The sequence below is a fragment of the Charadrius vociferus genome, unplaced genomic scaffold, assembly GCF_000708025.1.
Source record: "Charadrius vociferus isolate BGI_N301 unplaced genomic scaffold, ASM70802v2 scaffold643, whole genome shotgun sequence".
In the NCBI taxonomy this organism is placed as follows: Eukaryota; Metazoa; Chordata; class Aves; order Charadriiformes; family Charadriidae; genus Charadrius; species Charadrius vociferus.
The window spans coordinates 1,480,233-1,499,664 of NW_009647512.1; the positions used below are offsets into that span (position 1 = coordinate 1,480,233).

At 42.5% G+C, this 19,432-nt stretch overlaps 2 protein-coding genes across 2 annotated transcripts in view; one reads left to right on the forward strand and one right to left on the reverse strand.

Moving 5' to 3' along the window:
* Positions 1 to 3,342, forward strand: part of DUSP28 (dual specificity phosphatase 28) — a 7,608-nt gene extending 4,266 nt beyond the window's left edge. The window contains exons 2-3 of the mRNA XM_009880793.1: positions 1,781 to 2,286; positions 3,208 to 3,342. Coding sequence (XP_009879095.1) covers positions 1,781 to 2,286; positions 3,208 to 3,342 — 641 coding nt within the window. The remainder of the gene's footprint in view (positions 1 to 1,780; positions 2,287 to 3,207) is intronic.
* Positions 3,343 to 5,424: 2,082 nt separating this feature from the next.
* The window catches only part of LOC104282677 (claudin-15-like), a 14,217-nt gene continuing 209 nt past the window's right edge, over positions 5,425 to 19,432 (reverse strand). The window contains exons 2-7 of the mRNA XM_009880794.1: positions 18,199 to 18,287; positions 14,904 to 15,121; positions 10,006 to 10,170; positions 9,773 to 9,854; positions 6,871 to 6,981; positions 5,425 to 5,524 (exon numbers count right to left, since the gene is read on the reverse strand). Of these exons, the coding sequence (XP_009879096.1) occupies positions 5,425 to 5,524; positions 6,871 to 6,981; positions 9,773 to 9,854; positions 10,006 to 10,170; positions 14,904 to 15,121; positions 18,199 to 18,287 (765 nt within the window). The remainder of the gene's footprint in view (positions 5,525 to 6,870; positions 6,982 to 9,772; positions 9,855 to 10,005; positions 10,171 to 14,903; positions 15,122 to 18,198; positions 18,288 to 19,432) is intronic.

Here is a 19,432-nt window from a genome sequence, read left to right on the forward strand (position 1 = left end):
ATCCCCCCGCCCCGGGACAGCCCCTCGCTGCCCCCCAGCCCCTGCCCGGCTTCACCCTGGGGAGTGTGCGGGGAGGCCATGGGGGGGTGTGAGACTCCATCCATATGTGTGTGTCTCCGTGCATGTGTGTGACTCCATCCGTGTGTGTCCATCTGTGTCGGGGGGGGTCTCTGTCCATGTGTGTCCCTGTCCGTTCATGTTTGTGTGCGTATGTGTCTGTCCGTGTGTGTGTGTCCATCCGTCCATCTGTGTCCGTGTCCATGCGTGTCTGTGTGTGTGACCAGCTGTCCCTGTCTGTGTGTGAGTCTGTCCATCCAGCCGGGGGGGTGTGTGTCCCCACCCATGTATGTATGTGTGCGTCTCTCTGTCCATGTCCGTGTCTGTGTGTCTGTCCATCTGTGTCTCTGTCCATGTCCATATGTGTGCATCCATCTGTCCCGGGGGGGGGGTGTATCCATCTGTCCATGTCCGCATGTCTCTGGCCATGTCTGCATGTGTATGTGTGTCCCCATCCGCGTCACCTCTCTATGTGAGTGTGTGTCCCCATCTGTCTGTGTGTGCGTGTGTGTTTGTGTGTCCATCCGTCCATCTGTGGGTGTGTGTCCGTCTGTGCCCGTGTGTGTGTGTGTCCATGTTTGTGTGTCTGCCTGTCTTTTCTGTGACTCTGTGTGTGTGTCCCGTCTGTGTCCATGTCCCCAGCAGAGGGGCCCGGGACCTGTGTGTCTGTGTCTGGGGGTGCGGTGGGAGTGGGGGTCTCTGTCCATGTGTGTCCCTCTCCGTCCATGTCTGTGTGCGTGTGTGTGTGTGTGTTTGTGTGTGCATCCATTCGTGTCTGTCCATGTCCATGCATGTCTCTGTGTGTGACCAGCCGGCCCTGTCCATGTGTGCACGTCTGTCTGTCCATCCAGATGTGTGTGTGTCCATCCATCCACATCTGTGTGTCCATCTGTGTGTGTCTGACCATCTGTGTGTGTGTGTCCATCCATCCATATCCGTATGTCCATCTGTGTGTGTCTGACTATCTGTGTGTCCCTATCCCTGTACATATGTGTGCATCTGTCTATGTCTGTGTGTGTCCATCTGTGTGTGTGTCTCTGTCCATGTCCGTATGTGTGCATCCATCTGTCCAGGGGTGCGTGTGTCTGTCCGTGTGTGTATCCATCTGTCCATGTCCGCATGTCTCGGTCCGTGTCCCCTCTCTATGTGTGTGTGGGGGTGTGACAATGTGTGTCCATCCGTCTGGAGAACAGATCCGTGTTGGAGAAGTTGGGCCATGTGCTGAAGCTGCCAGGAAGCGGCTGGTACCTGGCCTGGCCCCGGCTGATGTGGTGCTGCCCTGGCCGGGCCGTTGCCCCATCCCCTCCCAGCCTTCACCACGCCGACGCGTGCACACACACTCACGCCTGAGGTGCTCCCTGCCCTGGCACCACACCAGCAGTGTAACTGAAGTCCAGAGAGATTAGCGCTACCCTATCTAGCGAGCCTGGTAAATCATTCTCTGGGTCCTCAAAAGACGCTTCTGTTGTAGGTGAGGGGCAACCAGGTGAGCTGGAGGTGATGGGATCCACAGCACGTCATTGCGTCAGTGCTGACCCCAGCAGAAGCCTTCCCACGAGGACGGGAGCTTCTGCTTCTTGTACGAAGCTGCTGTCGGGGATGGGGGCTGCGCACATGCAATTGTTTCACAAACGCTCCGCGGGCTCTGGAATTGCGTTTAGCTGTTTAAATCCCAGGACGCAGCAGGCACTAGGACCCGCCTGAAGCCTTTACGCCTGTTCAGAGGGGATAAATATAGCACAGCACAGCCCTTACGTGCTGCCGGGGAAAGAACCCCGCCCCCCGATCCCCCGGCCTCCCACGGCAGCCCCACCGCCGCGGGCAGGAGGCGAGCTGTGTGGCGGGGCGGTGGGGCCGGTGAGGCTGCCGCCTTGGCCACCGATGGTCCAGCTCTGCAAGGTGACGGCCTCGCTGCTCATCAGCAACGCCAGGGCAGCCTGCAACCAGGACCTGCTGGTGAGAGAGGGGGTCACCTTCTGCGTTAATGTCACCAGGCAGCAGCCCTTCCCCGGCCTCCAGCAGGTCCGGGGCATACGCATACCCGTGTTCGACGATCCGGCTGAAGACCTGTACCGGTACTTCGAGCAGTGCAGTGATGCTATAGAAGAGGCGGTGAAGAGTGGTGGGAAGTGCTTAGTGTACTGTAAAAACGGCCGCAGCCGATCAGCTGCCATTTGCACGGCTTATCTGATGAGACACAGAAAGCTCCCACTCAAGGATGCCTTTGAGGTACTGTACTTCCACCCAGCTTTATATTTAGCCATCTTTTGTGTAAGAAATGCGATGCTTATTATGAGTAATGATGATTTCTCATAGAGTTATTTGGGTGCTCTCGCCTGTTTATCAGCAGTTATATAGATATTCAACATTTGAATGAAAATTCCACTGTCAGTTTTTTCAGTTCCAGCTCAGACAAATAAGTTTTCAACGTGAGGTTTCTGGGACAAATATAATTACAAATGCAAATAGCCTTTAAGCACTGGCAGCAAATATGCAAAGCTGGTTGTTTTGTGAACATTTCCCTATCGTTTGCTTAGTCATGCTAAGTGAAGTTTAAGACAGAGACACAAAGCAAATGAGTGAAATGGAGGCGAGTATATGCAGGAGCAGTTTTGCAGGATTTTCTCTTATCACCGATGCAACAGCTCAACACGGGAAAGAAACATCACCCTTTAGGCCAGCTAAATATCTAGGGACCGGCCAGCTGCAGTAGCAGCTCAGCTTTATTAGGAAGCCCATCACATATGACTCATGCTCTACCGTCTTTCAGTCTGCACCCATTTGGTAGGTATATCACTAAAGTCTCTAATTTAGATAACCGTTTTGCTCAGTACCAGAGGCGTGCAGATACACGACCAAGTTTCACGCTATCTTAAACATGAACAGTGCCACCGCACTTTGTGAGAGACATTCACGTTTCCAGCAAATTCAACAGCTCCTTTTCCCGTCTTGCCCATGGATCCATTCTGCAACAGAGAACCACATGCCAAGAGGTCTTAGCAAGCACAGAGTGAGGTCAGCTCACCAAAATATCTGTTTATTATTCCGTGGCCAAATCAAAACCCAAGTAAATCTCAAAAGCCTAAGAGGAAAAAAATGCATTTGCATGATACCCACCCTTGCTTCTAAAACGTTTCTCCTCTTCCCTAGGCTGTGAAGACTGCCAGACCAGTAGCAGAACCCAATGCAGGATTTTGGTCTCAGCTACAGAGATACGAAGAAGATTTGCAGATAGCGAAGCAGTCTGATCTGCCGAGCAAAGGACTTAAAAATACCAATGTATGAAGATGTTTTAAAGAGAGCTAAATGGCTTGCGACAGAATTAAAAAAAAAAAAAAAAGTCACTTCGTACATAAATAGTCACCTATACATAAAAAGCCTTACTCCCCAAAGTGCGTTGATGGTTCATTAAATTCCTTCCGAGCGTTACCGTGGGAGCTGCGTGGGAAAGGGGCCGATGAGCAGGGAGAAACAGCAGGAACAGAAAATGGTTGGAAGGACTGTAAACAAGCCAGAGAAAGGCACAGTATCTTCAGCATTTATTTTCCCCTGAATGACACAATACGATAACAATGTATTGAACAAATGAATCAGTTACTACATAGGGGTTTTACTCTTGGTTTTTAATTAAACTTCCCAGTGATGTCACTAGAAGACCTGACGCCAGGCCAAGGAAATTCTGAATGTCGGTATCACCTACTTGGATCATAACTCCTGGTAGTGAGATGACACAACCTTTGGTGGGAAACCAACACTGGAACTGCTTAGTCTCTGCCCGAGTTTTGCATTTTCCTTACATTCAACTAGACCAAATAGCATCACACAATTACCTAAAAGTCCAGAGGACAGAATATACAGACGATGGTAAGGAGTTCAGCTCCCACCATGCAAGTTAAGTGCCTTTTCAGCTTTGGAAATTATTCTCCAGAATACCAAAAGAATGATTTTTAAAACAATAGTTGATAGTGGAGGGAAGAAGATGACAGTGGCAGTCTAAAAGTAATCCCTACTCCTTTTAGCTTTACTTACTAAGCCCACAAGATCTATCAGCGCCCAATTCATGTCTTACTGCGTCAGTTTACGAGTCAGCTGTACCTGCATGCAAGCAACATGGCTAAATCATGTCTGCTAAGACTGCTTGCAGGTTGCCCTGTGAAATTATCTACTGGGATATCAAGGAAGCTGCACAAAACTTCTAAATCAGACCACAATTATACTTATCGTAAGACATTAAAAGCAGAGAGAAACACCAAGGTATTTTGTCAAACTGTGTTAATACATTTGTAATTTAAAGGGGACAAGTTATGAAACCTGTGAACCTGCAGCGTGAATTTCCATTCCACGTTGCCCAAAGCGTCAATACGAAGTAAAGTTAGCTCATCGTCATCTAAGTGCTTACACAAGGCACCAAAACTACTCCAGCAGCGGAGTAGTTTTAAGGCAGAAATTCTAATGATGTAACAACAACAGAGAATAAAGCCACTGGGGAATTACATGAATTAGTTCAAATGCAGTAGAAGTTCCCAAAGCTAAAGATTGCTCAAAGTTAAAACAGGATTTTTTTAAAACCTGAAAACATAGAAACAAAAATAAAAAATTGGGGCTATCATCTTCTTAGTTATCACAAGGCATTTTCACACCACATGCTTTCTCCACTCCCAGCTTTGTTTGTTTCATTCTGTATCATTTACCTTTGGTACTTGCATTACAACCAACAAGAAATTTGTTGCACATCTGCAGATTTAGAGGTGAGTGGTTGTTAGGGAGTTTTTTGTAGCTTTTATAAATCTTGACTATCATACGCAATATGAATTTCAGTATAACAGGAGACTTGAAGCTCCCAGACTATATCCTTATTAATGGCCAGGCTACCACTCATCAAAAAAATCTGTTTCAGTCAGTCTGTGGAATAAAGTTTATTTCCCGTAAAAAGCTAAAGCAGCTAAACAAAAGTAGGAAGCTAAACATTAATGAAAACACAACACATTTCTAACTGTGAGGCCTATTATCTTGCAGTCAGCTACAGCGTATCAGTTCCGCATTTTTGAGTCAGCTGAAATAGAAACAGTTGCTCTTGATTGTCAGGATACACCGCACTCTGTGGTTAAATTTTACCAGGCTTCTCAGCATGCAGAAAACCTTCATGCCACAAGATTTCACATCACAGCATTTTCTGTAGAAACCTATTTACATTTGAGAAACATTCCCAGAAAACCATTCCTATTTACGTTGAAAACTGTACCTCCTCCTTGTACTGTTCCAAATTAAGATGAAAAACTGCAACTTGGAACCGGAACCCTGGAAGTAGTTCACTTCTTTATTTGAGTTCATAACCTACTAACGTTACAAGTGATGTAAAAGATAAGTTTAGACATACTCCTTGTTGCTTATGACTGTCTCGGAGTTTTTGGTGTAAATGCGCTGCTGCTGAGCTGCCTGACCTGCTGAATATGCGTATTTGTTGCAACTGTAAATTAAGAAAAAGAAAAAAGATAGAAAATAATAGGTATTACACACGCTTCCACAGTTTCAGACACTTGGGAAGTTACTCATTTAGGTTTGTGTCCAACCCACCGATAGCACGTACTTCACAAAGGTGCAGAAATTAGAGGCCTACTGTTCTCATCAGTCTTGTAGCTACGGGGGAAGAGATGGGCTCTGACAGGCAGCACGGCCACCTCTCTCATACCCAGAAACACACTGGATTCCTAACTCACGTGTGCTCTTCCTCAAGGCATTTTAGTCAGGTCCCTAAAGCAGAAGAGAACCTAGACTTTAATGCCTTTGTGTGAGCTGCAGTTTTTCATACAGGAATCAAGATGATGAGAAAGGAAAACAGAATTATCTTCAGCCAACCCCTTCAGGTCTTCAGCTGTCATTCGTCATGTTGAACTCCTATTTCATACATCAGTTTTACCCAATTTTCAAGATATTTCAGGATATTTGGTACTTTGTATCAAAGTATGGTGAACAAGACCTAAAGTCCAATGTGGCTGATGAAATACAACCATAAAACTTAAATGGCTTCAGATTAGGCAATGCAGTATCAGAGGAGCACTCTCACTTATTATGTGTTTTGACATAACTTTCCTACGATTAAATACAGTAGCAGTGAACATGCTTCTCCTTTCCATGTTATCATTCTCTCAAGCTTAGCCAGTACAGACAGCCTCCAAACCATTTGGGTTCTTCTGGGTAGACACGGACCTCTGCTATTTCTGACAATTTCAATCCCTCTCCTTCAGAAAGGGACCTTCTGTATGTGTGAATAATTTAAGATTTAAAAAAGAAAAAAAAAAATCCAGGCAAGGTTAAATACTGAGGCCAGAAATCTCAACTTTTCTGATTTGATGTGCAACAAGACACTTCCATAAGGAACAAGAAAAAAAAAATCACATGCATGTAATGATCAATTGGGTATGCTTTGGGAAGGAAATGCCATTACACTTTCTGCAAATTAAATGGCATTTGAAAGTTTTAATAGTAGTGAGTATTGCGGAGAAACTTGATGATAATACACTATATTCTTTGATATAATTTTCTTTTGGCAATAGATAATTTGCTTTTTCACTGCCCATTTTCATTGTGTAGATCTTGGAACCGTCAACAGTACCCAAAATTACCAAATACTAGTTACAGGTGACTGCTGATGGCAAAGTATCAACAAGTACACTGTCTGGGAGTATTTGGTACAATTTCCTGTGTGTACTTTATGTAGCTACAGATTTATATCAGGGGGTGAGAGAACAGTATACAGATAGAAAATGGTACATAATTGACAGCTACTATTTCAACTGACAAATCCAAGATTACCTGTAATCCTGTTTTTTCTTCCCTTTGCACGAACAGGTCAGTAAGATCCCACCAAGCATACAAAGAACAGATCCAGCCCAGCCTAAGTACAGAGCATCTCCCAGTTCATACCTGCAACGTGAAAGATTTTATGGAAACAGCATATAACAGGATCACAAAGCCATTATTTTAGACTGAGCCATAAGCTGCACAAATCATACAAACAAATTCTAGACTGCGTAGAAATCAGCTAACTGATAACAGAGAACGGATCTGGCTTTGTGTCTCTTCAGTAAAACCCTTACATGTGTATTTCAGTGTTCTGCCAAATTAGTGACAGTACAGAAAGTCCTAAGCAACATGAAGATAAGCAGCAATAAATACTTGCATATATTTAATAAACTGTTGATAATAAATGATAATAATATACCTTCCGTGCAGTCCACAACACTTATTTCGCCCTTGTATTAGCTGTGCCACTTAAGTCATTTTGTGAAACTGAATGATCAGACCTTACTCACTGTCTCATGAGAAAAGTCTAACCATAGAAATCAGCTTTCTACAGACGTGATGCTAGGTCAGCTACAAGGAGCTACTTGTATAGGGCTCATTTTCAAACTTATGTATCCTAAAGAATATTCAGCACTGTCTGTGGTCCTATGGCTGAAATAACATTTATGAATAGTTCCAGGTTGAAAAAGAATAGTTCCCCATTTCACTGTACAAAACGACACCTGTCAGGAAATCCTCTAGTCCAGTACAAGAAATTCACTGATAATGAATTTGACCCAAAGACTAGACACAATTGAGCCTGGGAAATCATGGCAGAAGTTTCACAAAAAGAGGAAAACAAGTTTTTATATTCAGACAAAGACTGTATCCACAATACGCCTGTACCTCTGTGGTCTGAGATACCTAATATACAGGCAAAATAAGTGTCGCGGACTGCATAGAAGGTATACTGAAACCAGATATGTGTGTTTTCTTTCCACTTGTAAACACAAAATCATTATTTAAAAATGTCCAAGTTTCTGACTCCAGAATTAACTGCTAACAGGAGGGTTTCAGAGCTTTACCAGGTTCACTGCCCTCTGTGTTCTCATCGCACATGGGAGCTGCAAAGTCTCCACTGTTTTAGGCACTTTCCAAACACGGAACAAGCAAACAACCATCATCTCAAAAAAAAAATCCAGGAGTGCAAGTTGCTGGAGGAATACGAAGGAACAACCAGAATGTTGCCCACTGCGTGCAATTGTCCCTGCTCACTAGTCACCTACAGACAGGAATGCTGTAGACATCATCGTATCAAAGGAAAGTATACAGGAGGGATCTGCAGGAGAACTTAGGTTGCCTTCACGGCTGTATTAGAAATTCCCCTAAGAATTAATAGTAGTTAACTTTACTATTTTGCTGATGTCAGGCCAGAAAAAAAACCCACAGTCTGAAAAAAACAGATTTGCCAGTCTCTTAAGAGTGAAGATCAATACTGGCCTGCAATTGAATTTAAACCTATCTCACAGAGTCCAAGGAGCACAAACTTCCTCAAGAGCATGTCTGGCTTTACCAATGATCAAAGTTAATTCACTAAGAACTGCTCAGTGAATTGATAGTCTTAAACATGAAGTTCAGATATTTTAAAAAAAGATTTCTTTAGCCACTGAATCCAAACCATCTGGTAACTGATTAACAGGCACTGATGTTGAAGCCCCAAAGCTATACCAGATAACTATAAAACTCGCTAACTATCCCACTAACTGAAATTCCTTATCAACAGTTGTTTCGGTCCTCTAACGTATTTATTACCCTTCATATAATTCTCTCAAGGGGATATAAAACAACAAAAAGTATTCACAAATGCAATTGCTTTGTAAGCACGTGTTTGAAAAATACAAGGAAAACTGACAAACATCCAAAGCTGTTGCTTAAAGTACTTTGATTCATAACAAAGTGCTTCACCTCTGACTTCCCTGAACTGATCCTCAGGAGGAAACTAACAAAACACTTCAAATATGATCCTAGTAACTAAAGATTATAGTTTACTGATCTAAAAATTATATACTCAGTAGCAGTACTGGCAAACGTCCCCTTTTCCCCAAACCAGTGTTCTCATTTTCCACAGGTAACATGTTATGTTTCCCTCTTCCTTTTTCCCCCCCTCTCTGAAGGAGAGGCCCAGTCACCTCCACCCTTGTTCCTCATTGCTAAATCTATCGATCTAGATAAGGTGCCATAAGCAGGCATTCGGTTTTGAAGACTGTTGCTTTTATATCAGACAAGAATAAGGGCTTTTATACCTCAAAACTTGTTTGTGCGCAACTGTATGAGCTGATAGTCCCACAAACTTTGCCTTATTTTAATTCATAAAGCAAACAAATGTTGAGCTGTTAATATACAGTGAAAAATATTCTTTTACTTCTCTAAGACTAGCAGCACACTTCAATGACGTTTCTTAGTTATCTGCAGGTCACTAGTACGTAGTTCAAGCCCACCTCTCTATGTTTTTTCATTTGCTTGTACATCTGAGGCATTGTATTCTAGCCATAGCTAGAATTTTGTACCTCTTTTGGTCTAAATACCAAAGAAAATTAAGACTTTTACCTTTTCTTCTTCATAATATTGAGATACGCACTTAAATGAGTCTCACAAGAAAATGTAAACACAGTACAGAAACGCCTCAGATGTGGGGTTGATATTCCCCATTCACCAAACCTTCCGGTAGAGAACTCTCCTCCCTCCCCAACAACATCTCTGACACGAAAAGATTCCCTGAAGACAATTTTTTCCTCCTGTAGGACCAGATAACAGTTGGAACTTGATGAACTTCAAGGCCCTTTCCAACCTAAACCATTGTATGATTCTATGATACTAGTGCAGCTATCTGTAACACATGATGGAAGTTGGTATGACAGATCTAGTAACTTACTTGGTTCCAGCGTACAATGGGTCAAAAAATTGAGCAGTAATCATCGCAGCATACCAAGAAACAGCCACCATGGAGCACAGACCTGCCAGAAAAAGTTTAAAATGCACACAGGTGAATGATTCCTTTAATGGCTGTAGCACCTTTAAACCAAGAACAAGTGTTCATTTCATTTAGTCTAGCTGTGAAAGCAACACAAAGTATTGATAGCATTCTCATTTCAGCCTCAACATTACCTCCCAAAATAAAAAGAAATCCTCCCGTGACAGCAAACTTCATTTTTCCATCTTCATCGCTCAACCCAACCTTTGTGCACTTCAAACCAAGCAGCGAGATTACTGTAGCTATGAATCCCAAAAGAATGGAAGTAATCATCAAGGCACGGCATGCCTGAATATGAGCTAAGACAAAAAAAGAGGAAACAAATAAGGAACTATACAGAAATTAAATTAATCTTGTGTTGAAAAAATAAAAGTGTTTAGACGGAGTGACAAAATTAACAGAGGCAGTAACAAGGGAATCTTGTCCAACTGCGTTACTCTGTTCAGAGAAGCATCCAAACCCGAGAGTGCTTAGCCTTCAAGTCAATCAGATTTCAGAGTTGAACTACACTTACACTTTATAAGCTCAGTAAATCCTCTTGGGCCTTTAGTAAATCCTGAAAAAACATAGCAAGCCCTTCATAGCTTAGATTTTTAAGTCCTGTGAAAATGCATAGCTGTAAATATGGTCATTTGCAGGAACAGAAATAAGTCTCTTACGTGCAAGTCCTGGTGACTTCCTTACACCTGTACAGTGGTGTGCAGGGGACAGCTCTGAACTCCAGGGCCTGGCCAAGGTATGTGGGGCTCTGGCACTACTGAGGAATTGGAAAAATATGCCAGCTTTGCTACTTCCAGTGAGATGGGAAAGAAAGTGCTCAAGTTAGCATTGCACTTTAAACTCTGAGTCGGGATAACAAAGGGGAAATGAGCAGATCTGAGAGCTGCAGCACTCCTCTCCTCCCTAAGACATATTCCTGTGGAGAGGTTACAGCTGGTGTGGGCACATTAGGGAAATTCCTGTTTTGGCGATTCTGCGTCACTTAAGCTCCCAGTCTTCATATTTAGGTATTGATTGCACAAAAACTGGGATCAGATTATTAACCAGCCTAAGAAGGAAGGTCAGACGGGGACTTGAGCTCCTTTAAAATAGGACCCTGGATTTGGCAGATTCCAGGTCAAATGGCACTTTGGCACCTTTGTTACGTGATAAACACACCAAGTGCCACCAATCTGGCAGGGCTTGGCTGCTAGATTTGTTGGACCTGATGATCTTAGAGGTTTTTTCCAATCTAAATGATTCTACGAGTCTAAGCACACATCAAAAGGGTCTGAACTGGACTGCATCTGGACAGTCGCATCATTGACGCTAGCATTCAAGCTCTTGCTCCTTGACGACCTCCGTGTCCTCCACGGTAACCCCCTCTCGAGCTCTGTAGTGGAATGAGTCGGTAACTCTCCAGACAACAAAAATCAGGCACAGAACCAGGAGGCGAAGTAACAGATTCAGACTGACTCAGCGGGCTGTACAGCTTGATGTGGCTTAAGAGTATTGGTCCCGCAAGCTTGAGAATTATCAAAGACAGTAATGAACAGTCATGAGATAAATACACAGAGTTAAACGATAACGTTATTTAAGGAATTAATGTTTCATTAAGCATTATTTTTAAATTTTTCAGGGAAAAAATACAGACAGTAATAAAAGTGAAAGGACCCCTCGAAGTACCACTAACAGTTCAAAGTTTTTGCCTGCAGAGGATACTGTTTGGACAAGCACTCAACTCTGACGCTGTTTTCTAGTTTGGGATCTTACACCACGGCAGCAGGGATTATCCACGGCAGGGATCCAACAACATACATTTCAGGTCTTTGGGACTCCTGCAGTATTAGATGGGACTCCCCATACCTTTCTACAACACACAAGCACATCCTCAGGCTAACTGCTTGGAAGCAAACGGCTGTATTTCCCATGCACAAAACAAAAGGTATACCACATAGTTCAGCTGCCAATAAGGAAACCTTAATGGAAAATCTTTATGGTCCTTCTGATGAGAGGTAACAAAGACACTTTTGTTTTTTCTTTTTTTTCCCCCCTCCCACCAATCTCTGGCATCTTCTGCTGCAGCAGCAGTTTCTGAACAGCAATTTAAAACACACCTAAACCGACCAAGATAATTTTGAGTCTGTCTTGGCTCATACCTGCATGTGCTACAGACGTTTCTTGGGGGTCCCACTGTTTGTTCAGCTCTCGTTGCTACCAACCCTGCTTTCTTCCTCTTTCCTGGTTTGCCCACCTGCCCTCTCAGCTCTTTCTATAATTCAGTGTCTTCTAACTTGTTTCTTTCTCAGTTCACCTTTCTGAAACTGTTTTTTCTCTACAATTCTGCAAGCTGCTTTTCCTTTTCCTTTCTCTTTTGCTTAAGCACATCTACTCACGATACTCTTCTCTGCCCCTCCATGTCCCACCCCAGTTTCTTTAAAACCCCCTTTTTTCTCATCAGCTCCAAGATGCTGACCTGATGTGGCCCCATTGCCCACATGGGAGCTCTATGACACTCTCAGAGGCAACACCCCCGTAAATACATCAATTACAAGGTGCTGTCTAGAGTCAGAGGCAGTCAGTTGGTCTGTTGGCAGTAAGTTGGCAGGGATATGACTCCAGACAGCCAGCATGGCTTCACCAAGTACAAGTCCTGCCTGACCAGCCTGGTGGCCTTCTGTGATGGAGTGACTACATCAGTGGACAAAGGAAGAGCTATAGATGTCACCTATCTGGACTTCTGTAAGGCCTTTGACACAGTCCCCCACAACATCCTTCTCTCTAAATTGCAGATAGATGGATTTGATGGGTGGACTGTGTGGTGGATTAGGAATTGGTTGGATGGTCGCATCCGAGGATAGTGATTAACAGCTCAATGTCCAGATGGAGATCAGTGACAAGTGGTATCCCTCAGGAGTCCATACTGGGACCAGTACTGTTCAATATTTTCATCAATGACACAGACAGTGGGATCAAGTGCACCCTCAGCAAGTTTGCAAATGACACCACGCTGAGTGGTGTCATTGATGTGCCTGAGGGATGGGATGCCATCCAGAGGGACCTGGACAAGGTCGAGAATTGGGCCCCTGTGAACCTCATGAGGTTAAACAAGGCGAAGTGCAGGGTCCGGTGCCTGGATCAGGGCAACCCCCAGCATCAATACAGGCTGGGGGATAAAGGGATTGAGAGCAGCACTGCCAAGAAGGACATCAGGGTACTAGTGGATGAAAAGCTAGACATGAGCAAACAATGTGCGCTCGCAGCTCAGAAAGCCAACCATATCCTGGGCTGCATCAAAAGAAGTGTGGCCAGTAGGTCAAGGGAGACGATTCTGTCCCTTTACTCCACTCTGTTGAGACCCCACCTGGAGTACCACGTCCAGCTCTGGAGCCCTCAGCACAGGAAAGACATGGACCTGTTGGAGCACGTCGAGAAGAGGGCCGCAAAAATGATCAAAGGGCTGGAGCACCTCTCCTATAAGGACAGGCTGAGAGAGTTGAGGTTGTTCGGCCTGGAGAAGAGAAGGTTCTAGGGAGACCTTACTGCAGCCTTTCAGTACTTGAAGGGGGCCCTACAGGAAAGACACAGACAAACTTTTTAGTAGGGCCTGTTGCGATAGGACAAGGAGTAATGGCTTTAAACTAAAAGAGGGGAGATTTAGACTAGATATAAGGAAGATATTTTTTTACAGTGAGAGTGGTGAAACACTGGCACAGGTTGCCCAGAGAGGTGGTAGATGGCCCATCCCTGGTAACATTCAAGGTCGGGTTGGATGGGGCTCTACGCAGCCCAATCTAGTTGAAGATGTCTCTGCTCATTGCAGGGGGATTGGACTAGATGACCTTTAAAGGTCTCTTCCAACCCAAACTATTCTAAGTTTTGAACTAACCCTTGAAGTGGTTTATACATGAACCAAATGCACACTTGCACAAGCACTCTGCAGAGGATAATGTCCAGTGGATATGATCCTGCTATTGCTGAGTCTAAGAATTTTAAACAGGGCTATGTTTCTCAATACACACATGCATTTTAAAACCACTTGTTAGATAACACTGAAAGATGAAAAGCACGGATTATTCCCTAAATACTGGACACAGACAGTTTCAGAGAATTGCTGCGCTGGAGTCAGAGCAGGTCAACAACATCAGTTTATTCAGACTGAGACAGAAAGTGATTTAATACCTCATTCCCACTAATGCAATATTACACATTCTTCGGTTTGGGAGTATCCTCCTACCTATTTAAGTTTATCCACCTCGCAGTGTAGGCTCAACCAAGTAGGATTCAACTTATTCTGGGATAAGTATCTATATACCAAATTATTCAAGATTAACAAAAACTAGCTTTACGGTCTATAAACATGCTTACTAGCCACAGAATACTGTCTTCGTTGAGCATTTGAAGACAAACCACAATTCTGCTGAAGACTGAGTACAGGAGCCAGCAGATCTAATTTTCCTGATATTTAGAACCACATCCAACAAGACAGTACTTAACAAGTCCTGACAAATATATTAATTTATAAAATATACTCATTGTATAACTTATAATACGTTATAATGTGCATAACATATACTCATATTTCTTGCATTATCTACGATTTTCAGTCTCAACACGCAAAACCCACTACTGCTTCTTAGCTATAAATAGTATTTCTTACCTATTATATAAAAAAACTCCAGCTACAGTACATTAGGTATCAAATATTGCAAAAGAAGGCCTATACAATAATTCCAAATAAAGATCATAAGATGTATTTAAAAATGTCTCCTACTAATTCCTCCCACAAGATGACAGAAAAGCGTTTACACCATAATTAAAATGCCTATTAAAATAAATGCTTGATCAAGCGACTTCATTTGCCTTACTTTATAGCCTTTCCACATGTGCCTGACACATCCTGCTGCTTAAAGATTTTTATTACTTCAACCCACAAAGTCCTCCTTAGCCAGTTATTTTCCCAGTACTACCAGATTACCAAAACAAAAGCCTTTCCAGTTTTTTCCCAACAAATTTTTAAGCAATATAAACAAAACTGCGCAAAGTCACATACCAGGCAGTGCAAGCATAGTGTCAAATTCTCTGCAGTTGGATACTCCAGTGCTGTCTTCTGCACAGCTCTTCCACAGGTTTTCAAACAATGTAGACGTTGTGATCACACTACCATGTATAGAGGAGACTTTCCAGTAATTATTCGGCAAAGTAGCTCCAATAATTGCCCACCCACCCAAGCACAAAAGAAAACCAACAATTTCCAATGCAGCAGTCATGCTTGTGAGTAGTAACAGTTAAATATCCCTCTAATTAGATTACAATCAAGTGAAGCCTTTCAGAAGCCTTCTTGCTGTTTTATCTCTGGGTTTCACTCCAAAATGAGACTACCTTTGCTCTTTGCTCAACCCCAGAGATAAGGCTTACAGTGCATGACAATAAGAAGTGGGAGCAGTTCATGATAAAGATATTAACATTTTTTTTTTAAATTAAAATATTAATTCTTTTTCTAATGAGAAGTGACAAAATGAAGGTCCAGTCATGATTTCTACAAAGCATCTTGTAAGAGTGGTAATATTGGCAAATATTTTATCTCTGTCTCTCCTCTGAAGTCAACTAGGATTTACACATGATGAAAATTGTTTGTAACTTTAATACTGATCTCAAATCAAAAAGCTTTACTGTGTTATTGTCTTGATGACTCAAGTATAAAAAAAAGCTTGAGAACGGGAACTTTATTCTGTTGCTAAAAAATTTAGCACATTTTTTGGAGTTATGGTCATAAGTAATCCATAGCAACTGTACTGCCAGCTTCTTTCAGGAAGGTTAAGTCTGTGAATGAGTGGTTCCCATTAATATTTTACAGTCTATTGATCTATAGTTAAACGCATTCAGTCTTAAAAATAGTCCCACTTACACTTGAATACAATTGTAATGATGTATGTTTCACAGAAATGAAATATAAGGCAATGAATGAGCCAGTGCGACAGACCTATCTCAAAAGGAATGAAATGATGAAGGAAAACAGCTATATGAAGAATAATACATATCAGCTGATTGCATCTGTTTATCAGAATATCTTAGTATTAAAAAAAAAAAAAAATCTATTCTATTCTAGGCAAAGTAGAAGTACGTTAAACTTGGTTTACTTGCTTCTGCTCTTGAGAAGACAAAATCACAGACTCAATTCACATCACCCACTAATGTCAATACCTTAAACTGCTTGTGTATCCAAATGGGGTTAACCATCTCTTGCAGTGATAACCTGCTCTTATCTCCAGGAAATGGAGTCAGAGTTTCTTCATAAAATAATCCTGCTATGACGCAACATGGTAACAGATTCACGGCATTTACATAAAGACTACCAGAAAGATTAGCCATTGAGAGAGTCACAACTTGCCCGTAACAGGTATCTGGGGTTTGGTTTTTGTTTTTTTTTTTTTTTTCAAACTTCACTGGTCACTTTGAGCTGATGTTGAAGGTTAGTAGGCTTAACTGCAAAAGGATACGACAGTGCCACTGCAACATTTTTGCTCCCTTGGCAACCAAGAGGATCATTGCTGTTTATTTCAGTCAGAACAGATTTGGCAGCTCAGCCAATGTGATCCTGTGCAGCTCTGTACTTACAATCTTTTAAAGAAACTAGATGCTGTGTGGTAAGAATTTATGTTCTCAGGTGACTTTCACAGAATTCCCTCCTCCTGCTAAGTCACAGCAATTTGAAAAATGATGGCATAGTAAAATGAACACACTGTACCAGTATACTGGAGTATCTACATCCCATCAAAAGCCCTTCAAAGAGTTTCAAATTAATTTATTCATACATGCATGATACCCTGGTGACCTCAGCAATCACTTCTGCTGACAGCACTTGCAAAGTTGAGTTTAATTGGGACCTTGAATCAAGTGTCCCCAGATTTTATACTGATGCCTAGGATAAAACATTTTTTAAGAATTTCATTTTTAAAAAAAATCTCTTCCTAATTAAAAAAAAAAAAGCTATTTCAACAGGCAGTCATAAAGCACACATGTAAACAGAAAAGATTAAACTACAGACCTGGAATGCATGAGTTTCTCCCATATGGCACCAGGCATTTTAATCATTCCCTTAAGGAAATCGCTCTTCAACGGTGTTGAAGAACACAGGGCAATTCTTCACTAAATTTCATAAACTATGGTTTGGTAAGCGATGGACATAACAGCAAATGCTGCTCTGCAGGAGGCTGTGCATCAGCAGCATAAAAGTGTTGTGCTGACAGCTTCACATCAACACCACCCATGACTTGGGAGTTTTCCTTCAGACTTGCTCTAACCTGCTTGGGTGAACTGAATGCCCGTCAACAGCTGGAAGTCTGGAAGTGCGTTCCTGGAGCATGTTTCCCTGCTTTGTTTCATCTGCAAGGAAACCAATTTGTGGACTCCAAGACCACTCCCAATGCAAACCAAGTGCAGTAAATGGGAACAATTGGAAAATTCAACACAAAAGTCTACTTCTGATGTAAGTAAAATGCTAACATAGACACGCCAAGGTGTGACTATATATGACCACAGCTATATATGACCAAGGAGAGACATTGCTCCCAACACCTCTGATATTCTCAAAACAGAGCATATTTGCACGTATTATGGTTGAAAAAGGGTTTAGAGGCAGAAATAATATTTTGTTTAAAATCAGTTCAGCCAATACAGCTGGGAAAAAATACTGAAAATATTAACACCTTAAATGTTTGACCAACACGAGCTGTACCTCTTTGATCCCTTCAGTAGATTTGTTTCAAGACCAGGAATGCTGACTGAGGGCTTTGAACAGTTCTCTGAACATCTGAAGACAATCCACCCAGCCCTGCCAACCAGGGGTCCTCTCTTCCAATTATGGGGGCTATGGGAAGGGAGGGAAGAGAACTCCTGGGAGGCAACTGCTTCAGTTCCCCAGGAACTCTTCTGTTCCTGGGGAATATTTTCTTTCCATGTTGGGTGTAATGAAACTGCATTTTAGAAAAAAAAAGGAGGCTGTCCTGCATTGACTCTGCTTGTCTCCATAACAGGGCTGAAATATCTCTTTCTCCCTGTTACACAAGGCAAAGCAGAGCTGCCACACCATCGTAAGCACCTGTGCCATCTTGCTAGCATGTACAAGAACTGAAGGATTGTTAGCCCCACCTCATCACTCTAATTTCCAGAAATCATATCTAAGTTTCTAGATGAAATTTAGGCATCCTAGTATCTACATAGAGGAAGTCTTAGAGAGCAGCAGAACAGGTACCAGAATGGTATGAAAAGCTGACATTGTCTCTGACATAATGAGTAGTGTTTTTAAAACCCTTGGAAGCATGCGATTAGCCTCCTTTTGAGGCTACAAATTCTGGCCCTGTTTCCGGATGCTGACGCTTATCCTTGAACTGGCATCATCGTTATGAAAGCAGATGAGGCCGCCAAAGCCAAGGCCCTGAGGAAGAGCCACCGATATGCTGAATCTTGAGAGTTAACTCTTGAGAGTTAAACTCTCACATTTTAGAGATCTGCCTTACAGTTAGGCAGCTCTGACTTCAGTGGAGTCCATGTCTGTGTCAAGAAAGCACTCATAGTCCGAGAGATGTTGTATTTACAAGTTTTGAGCACTGCGCATCGAGAATAAATCAGCTGGAAAGAGTCCAGACAAACAGCAATGACAGTAATCAGGGATCTATAAAGCAGGGAAGGCTTGAAGAAATGATTCCATGATATAACCCATAAAGTGACTGCACAATACTGGAAGTTGTAAAAGAATAAACACAAAGTTCTGTTTAAGAAAGCTTAACAAAATCCCAGTTTTCAACGGCTATACTGTTACTGTTTTACACTCAGTTTTCTGAGGAAAGAACTTCAATGACAGTCCTTCTTAGTCCTTTACCATAGAAATGGTGTTTACAGACAGATATTTTTAAAATCCAGAACAACCCAAACAATTTTCAGTCCCTTCAAAGACAATCCTTCTCTGTTTGCAGATAAACTACCCTGCTAGCACAGTCCACCTCAGAAAACACAAAAGCATCAGTCGCACTGATGTATTTTAATTTAAGCTGGCCGCCTCTGAGAAACTCCAGATCAAATACACAGATTTAGCAAAAGGTATCAAACAAGTTCTGGAATATCTACGAAGCCCTGTCTGACATCAAAGCACAAACAAGCACCAGTGCCCACTGACCTATGATCTGCTTTTAGTTAAGTATTAGGACAAGTAAAAGGATGCTATTCCTTCCAAAACAACAACAACAAAAAATCTTAGATTCATTGTGTATCACCCATAGCTTTACATCAACACAACAGAGATGGCAATCATTGTATATCACCCGTACCTTTATGTCAACACAACAGAGATGGCAATAAAGCCACAGCAGTTACTGAGCTGAATTGCAGGTTGAAGTGTGTGTGTTTCACTGGGGCCCTTTAATCTGCCTGCAAGTACTACAGGACAAATCCGGTCCATACTAGACCCTCTGTGACAAACGCAGTATATGCCATCCAACCATGCTAACATGCTGTCCAGAAAGAAGGAATAAAACTACACCCCAGGATTTTATATACATATGCCACGTGCACTTACTGTCTGAA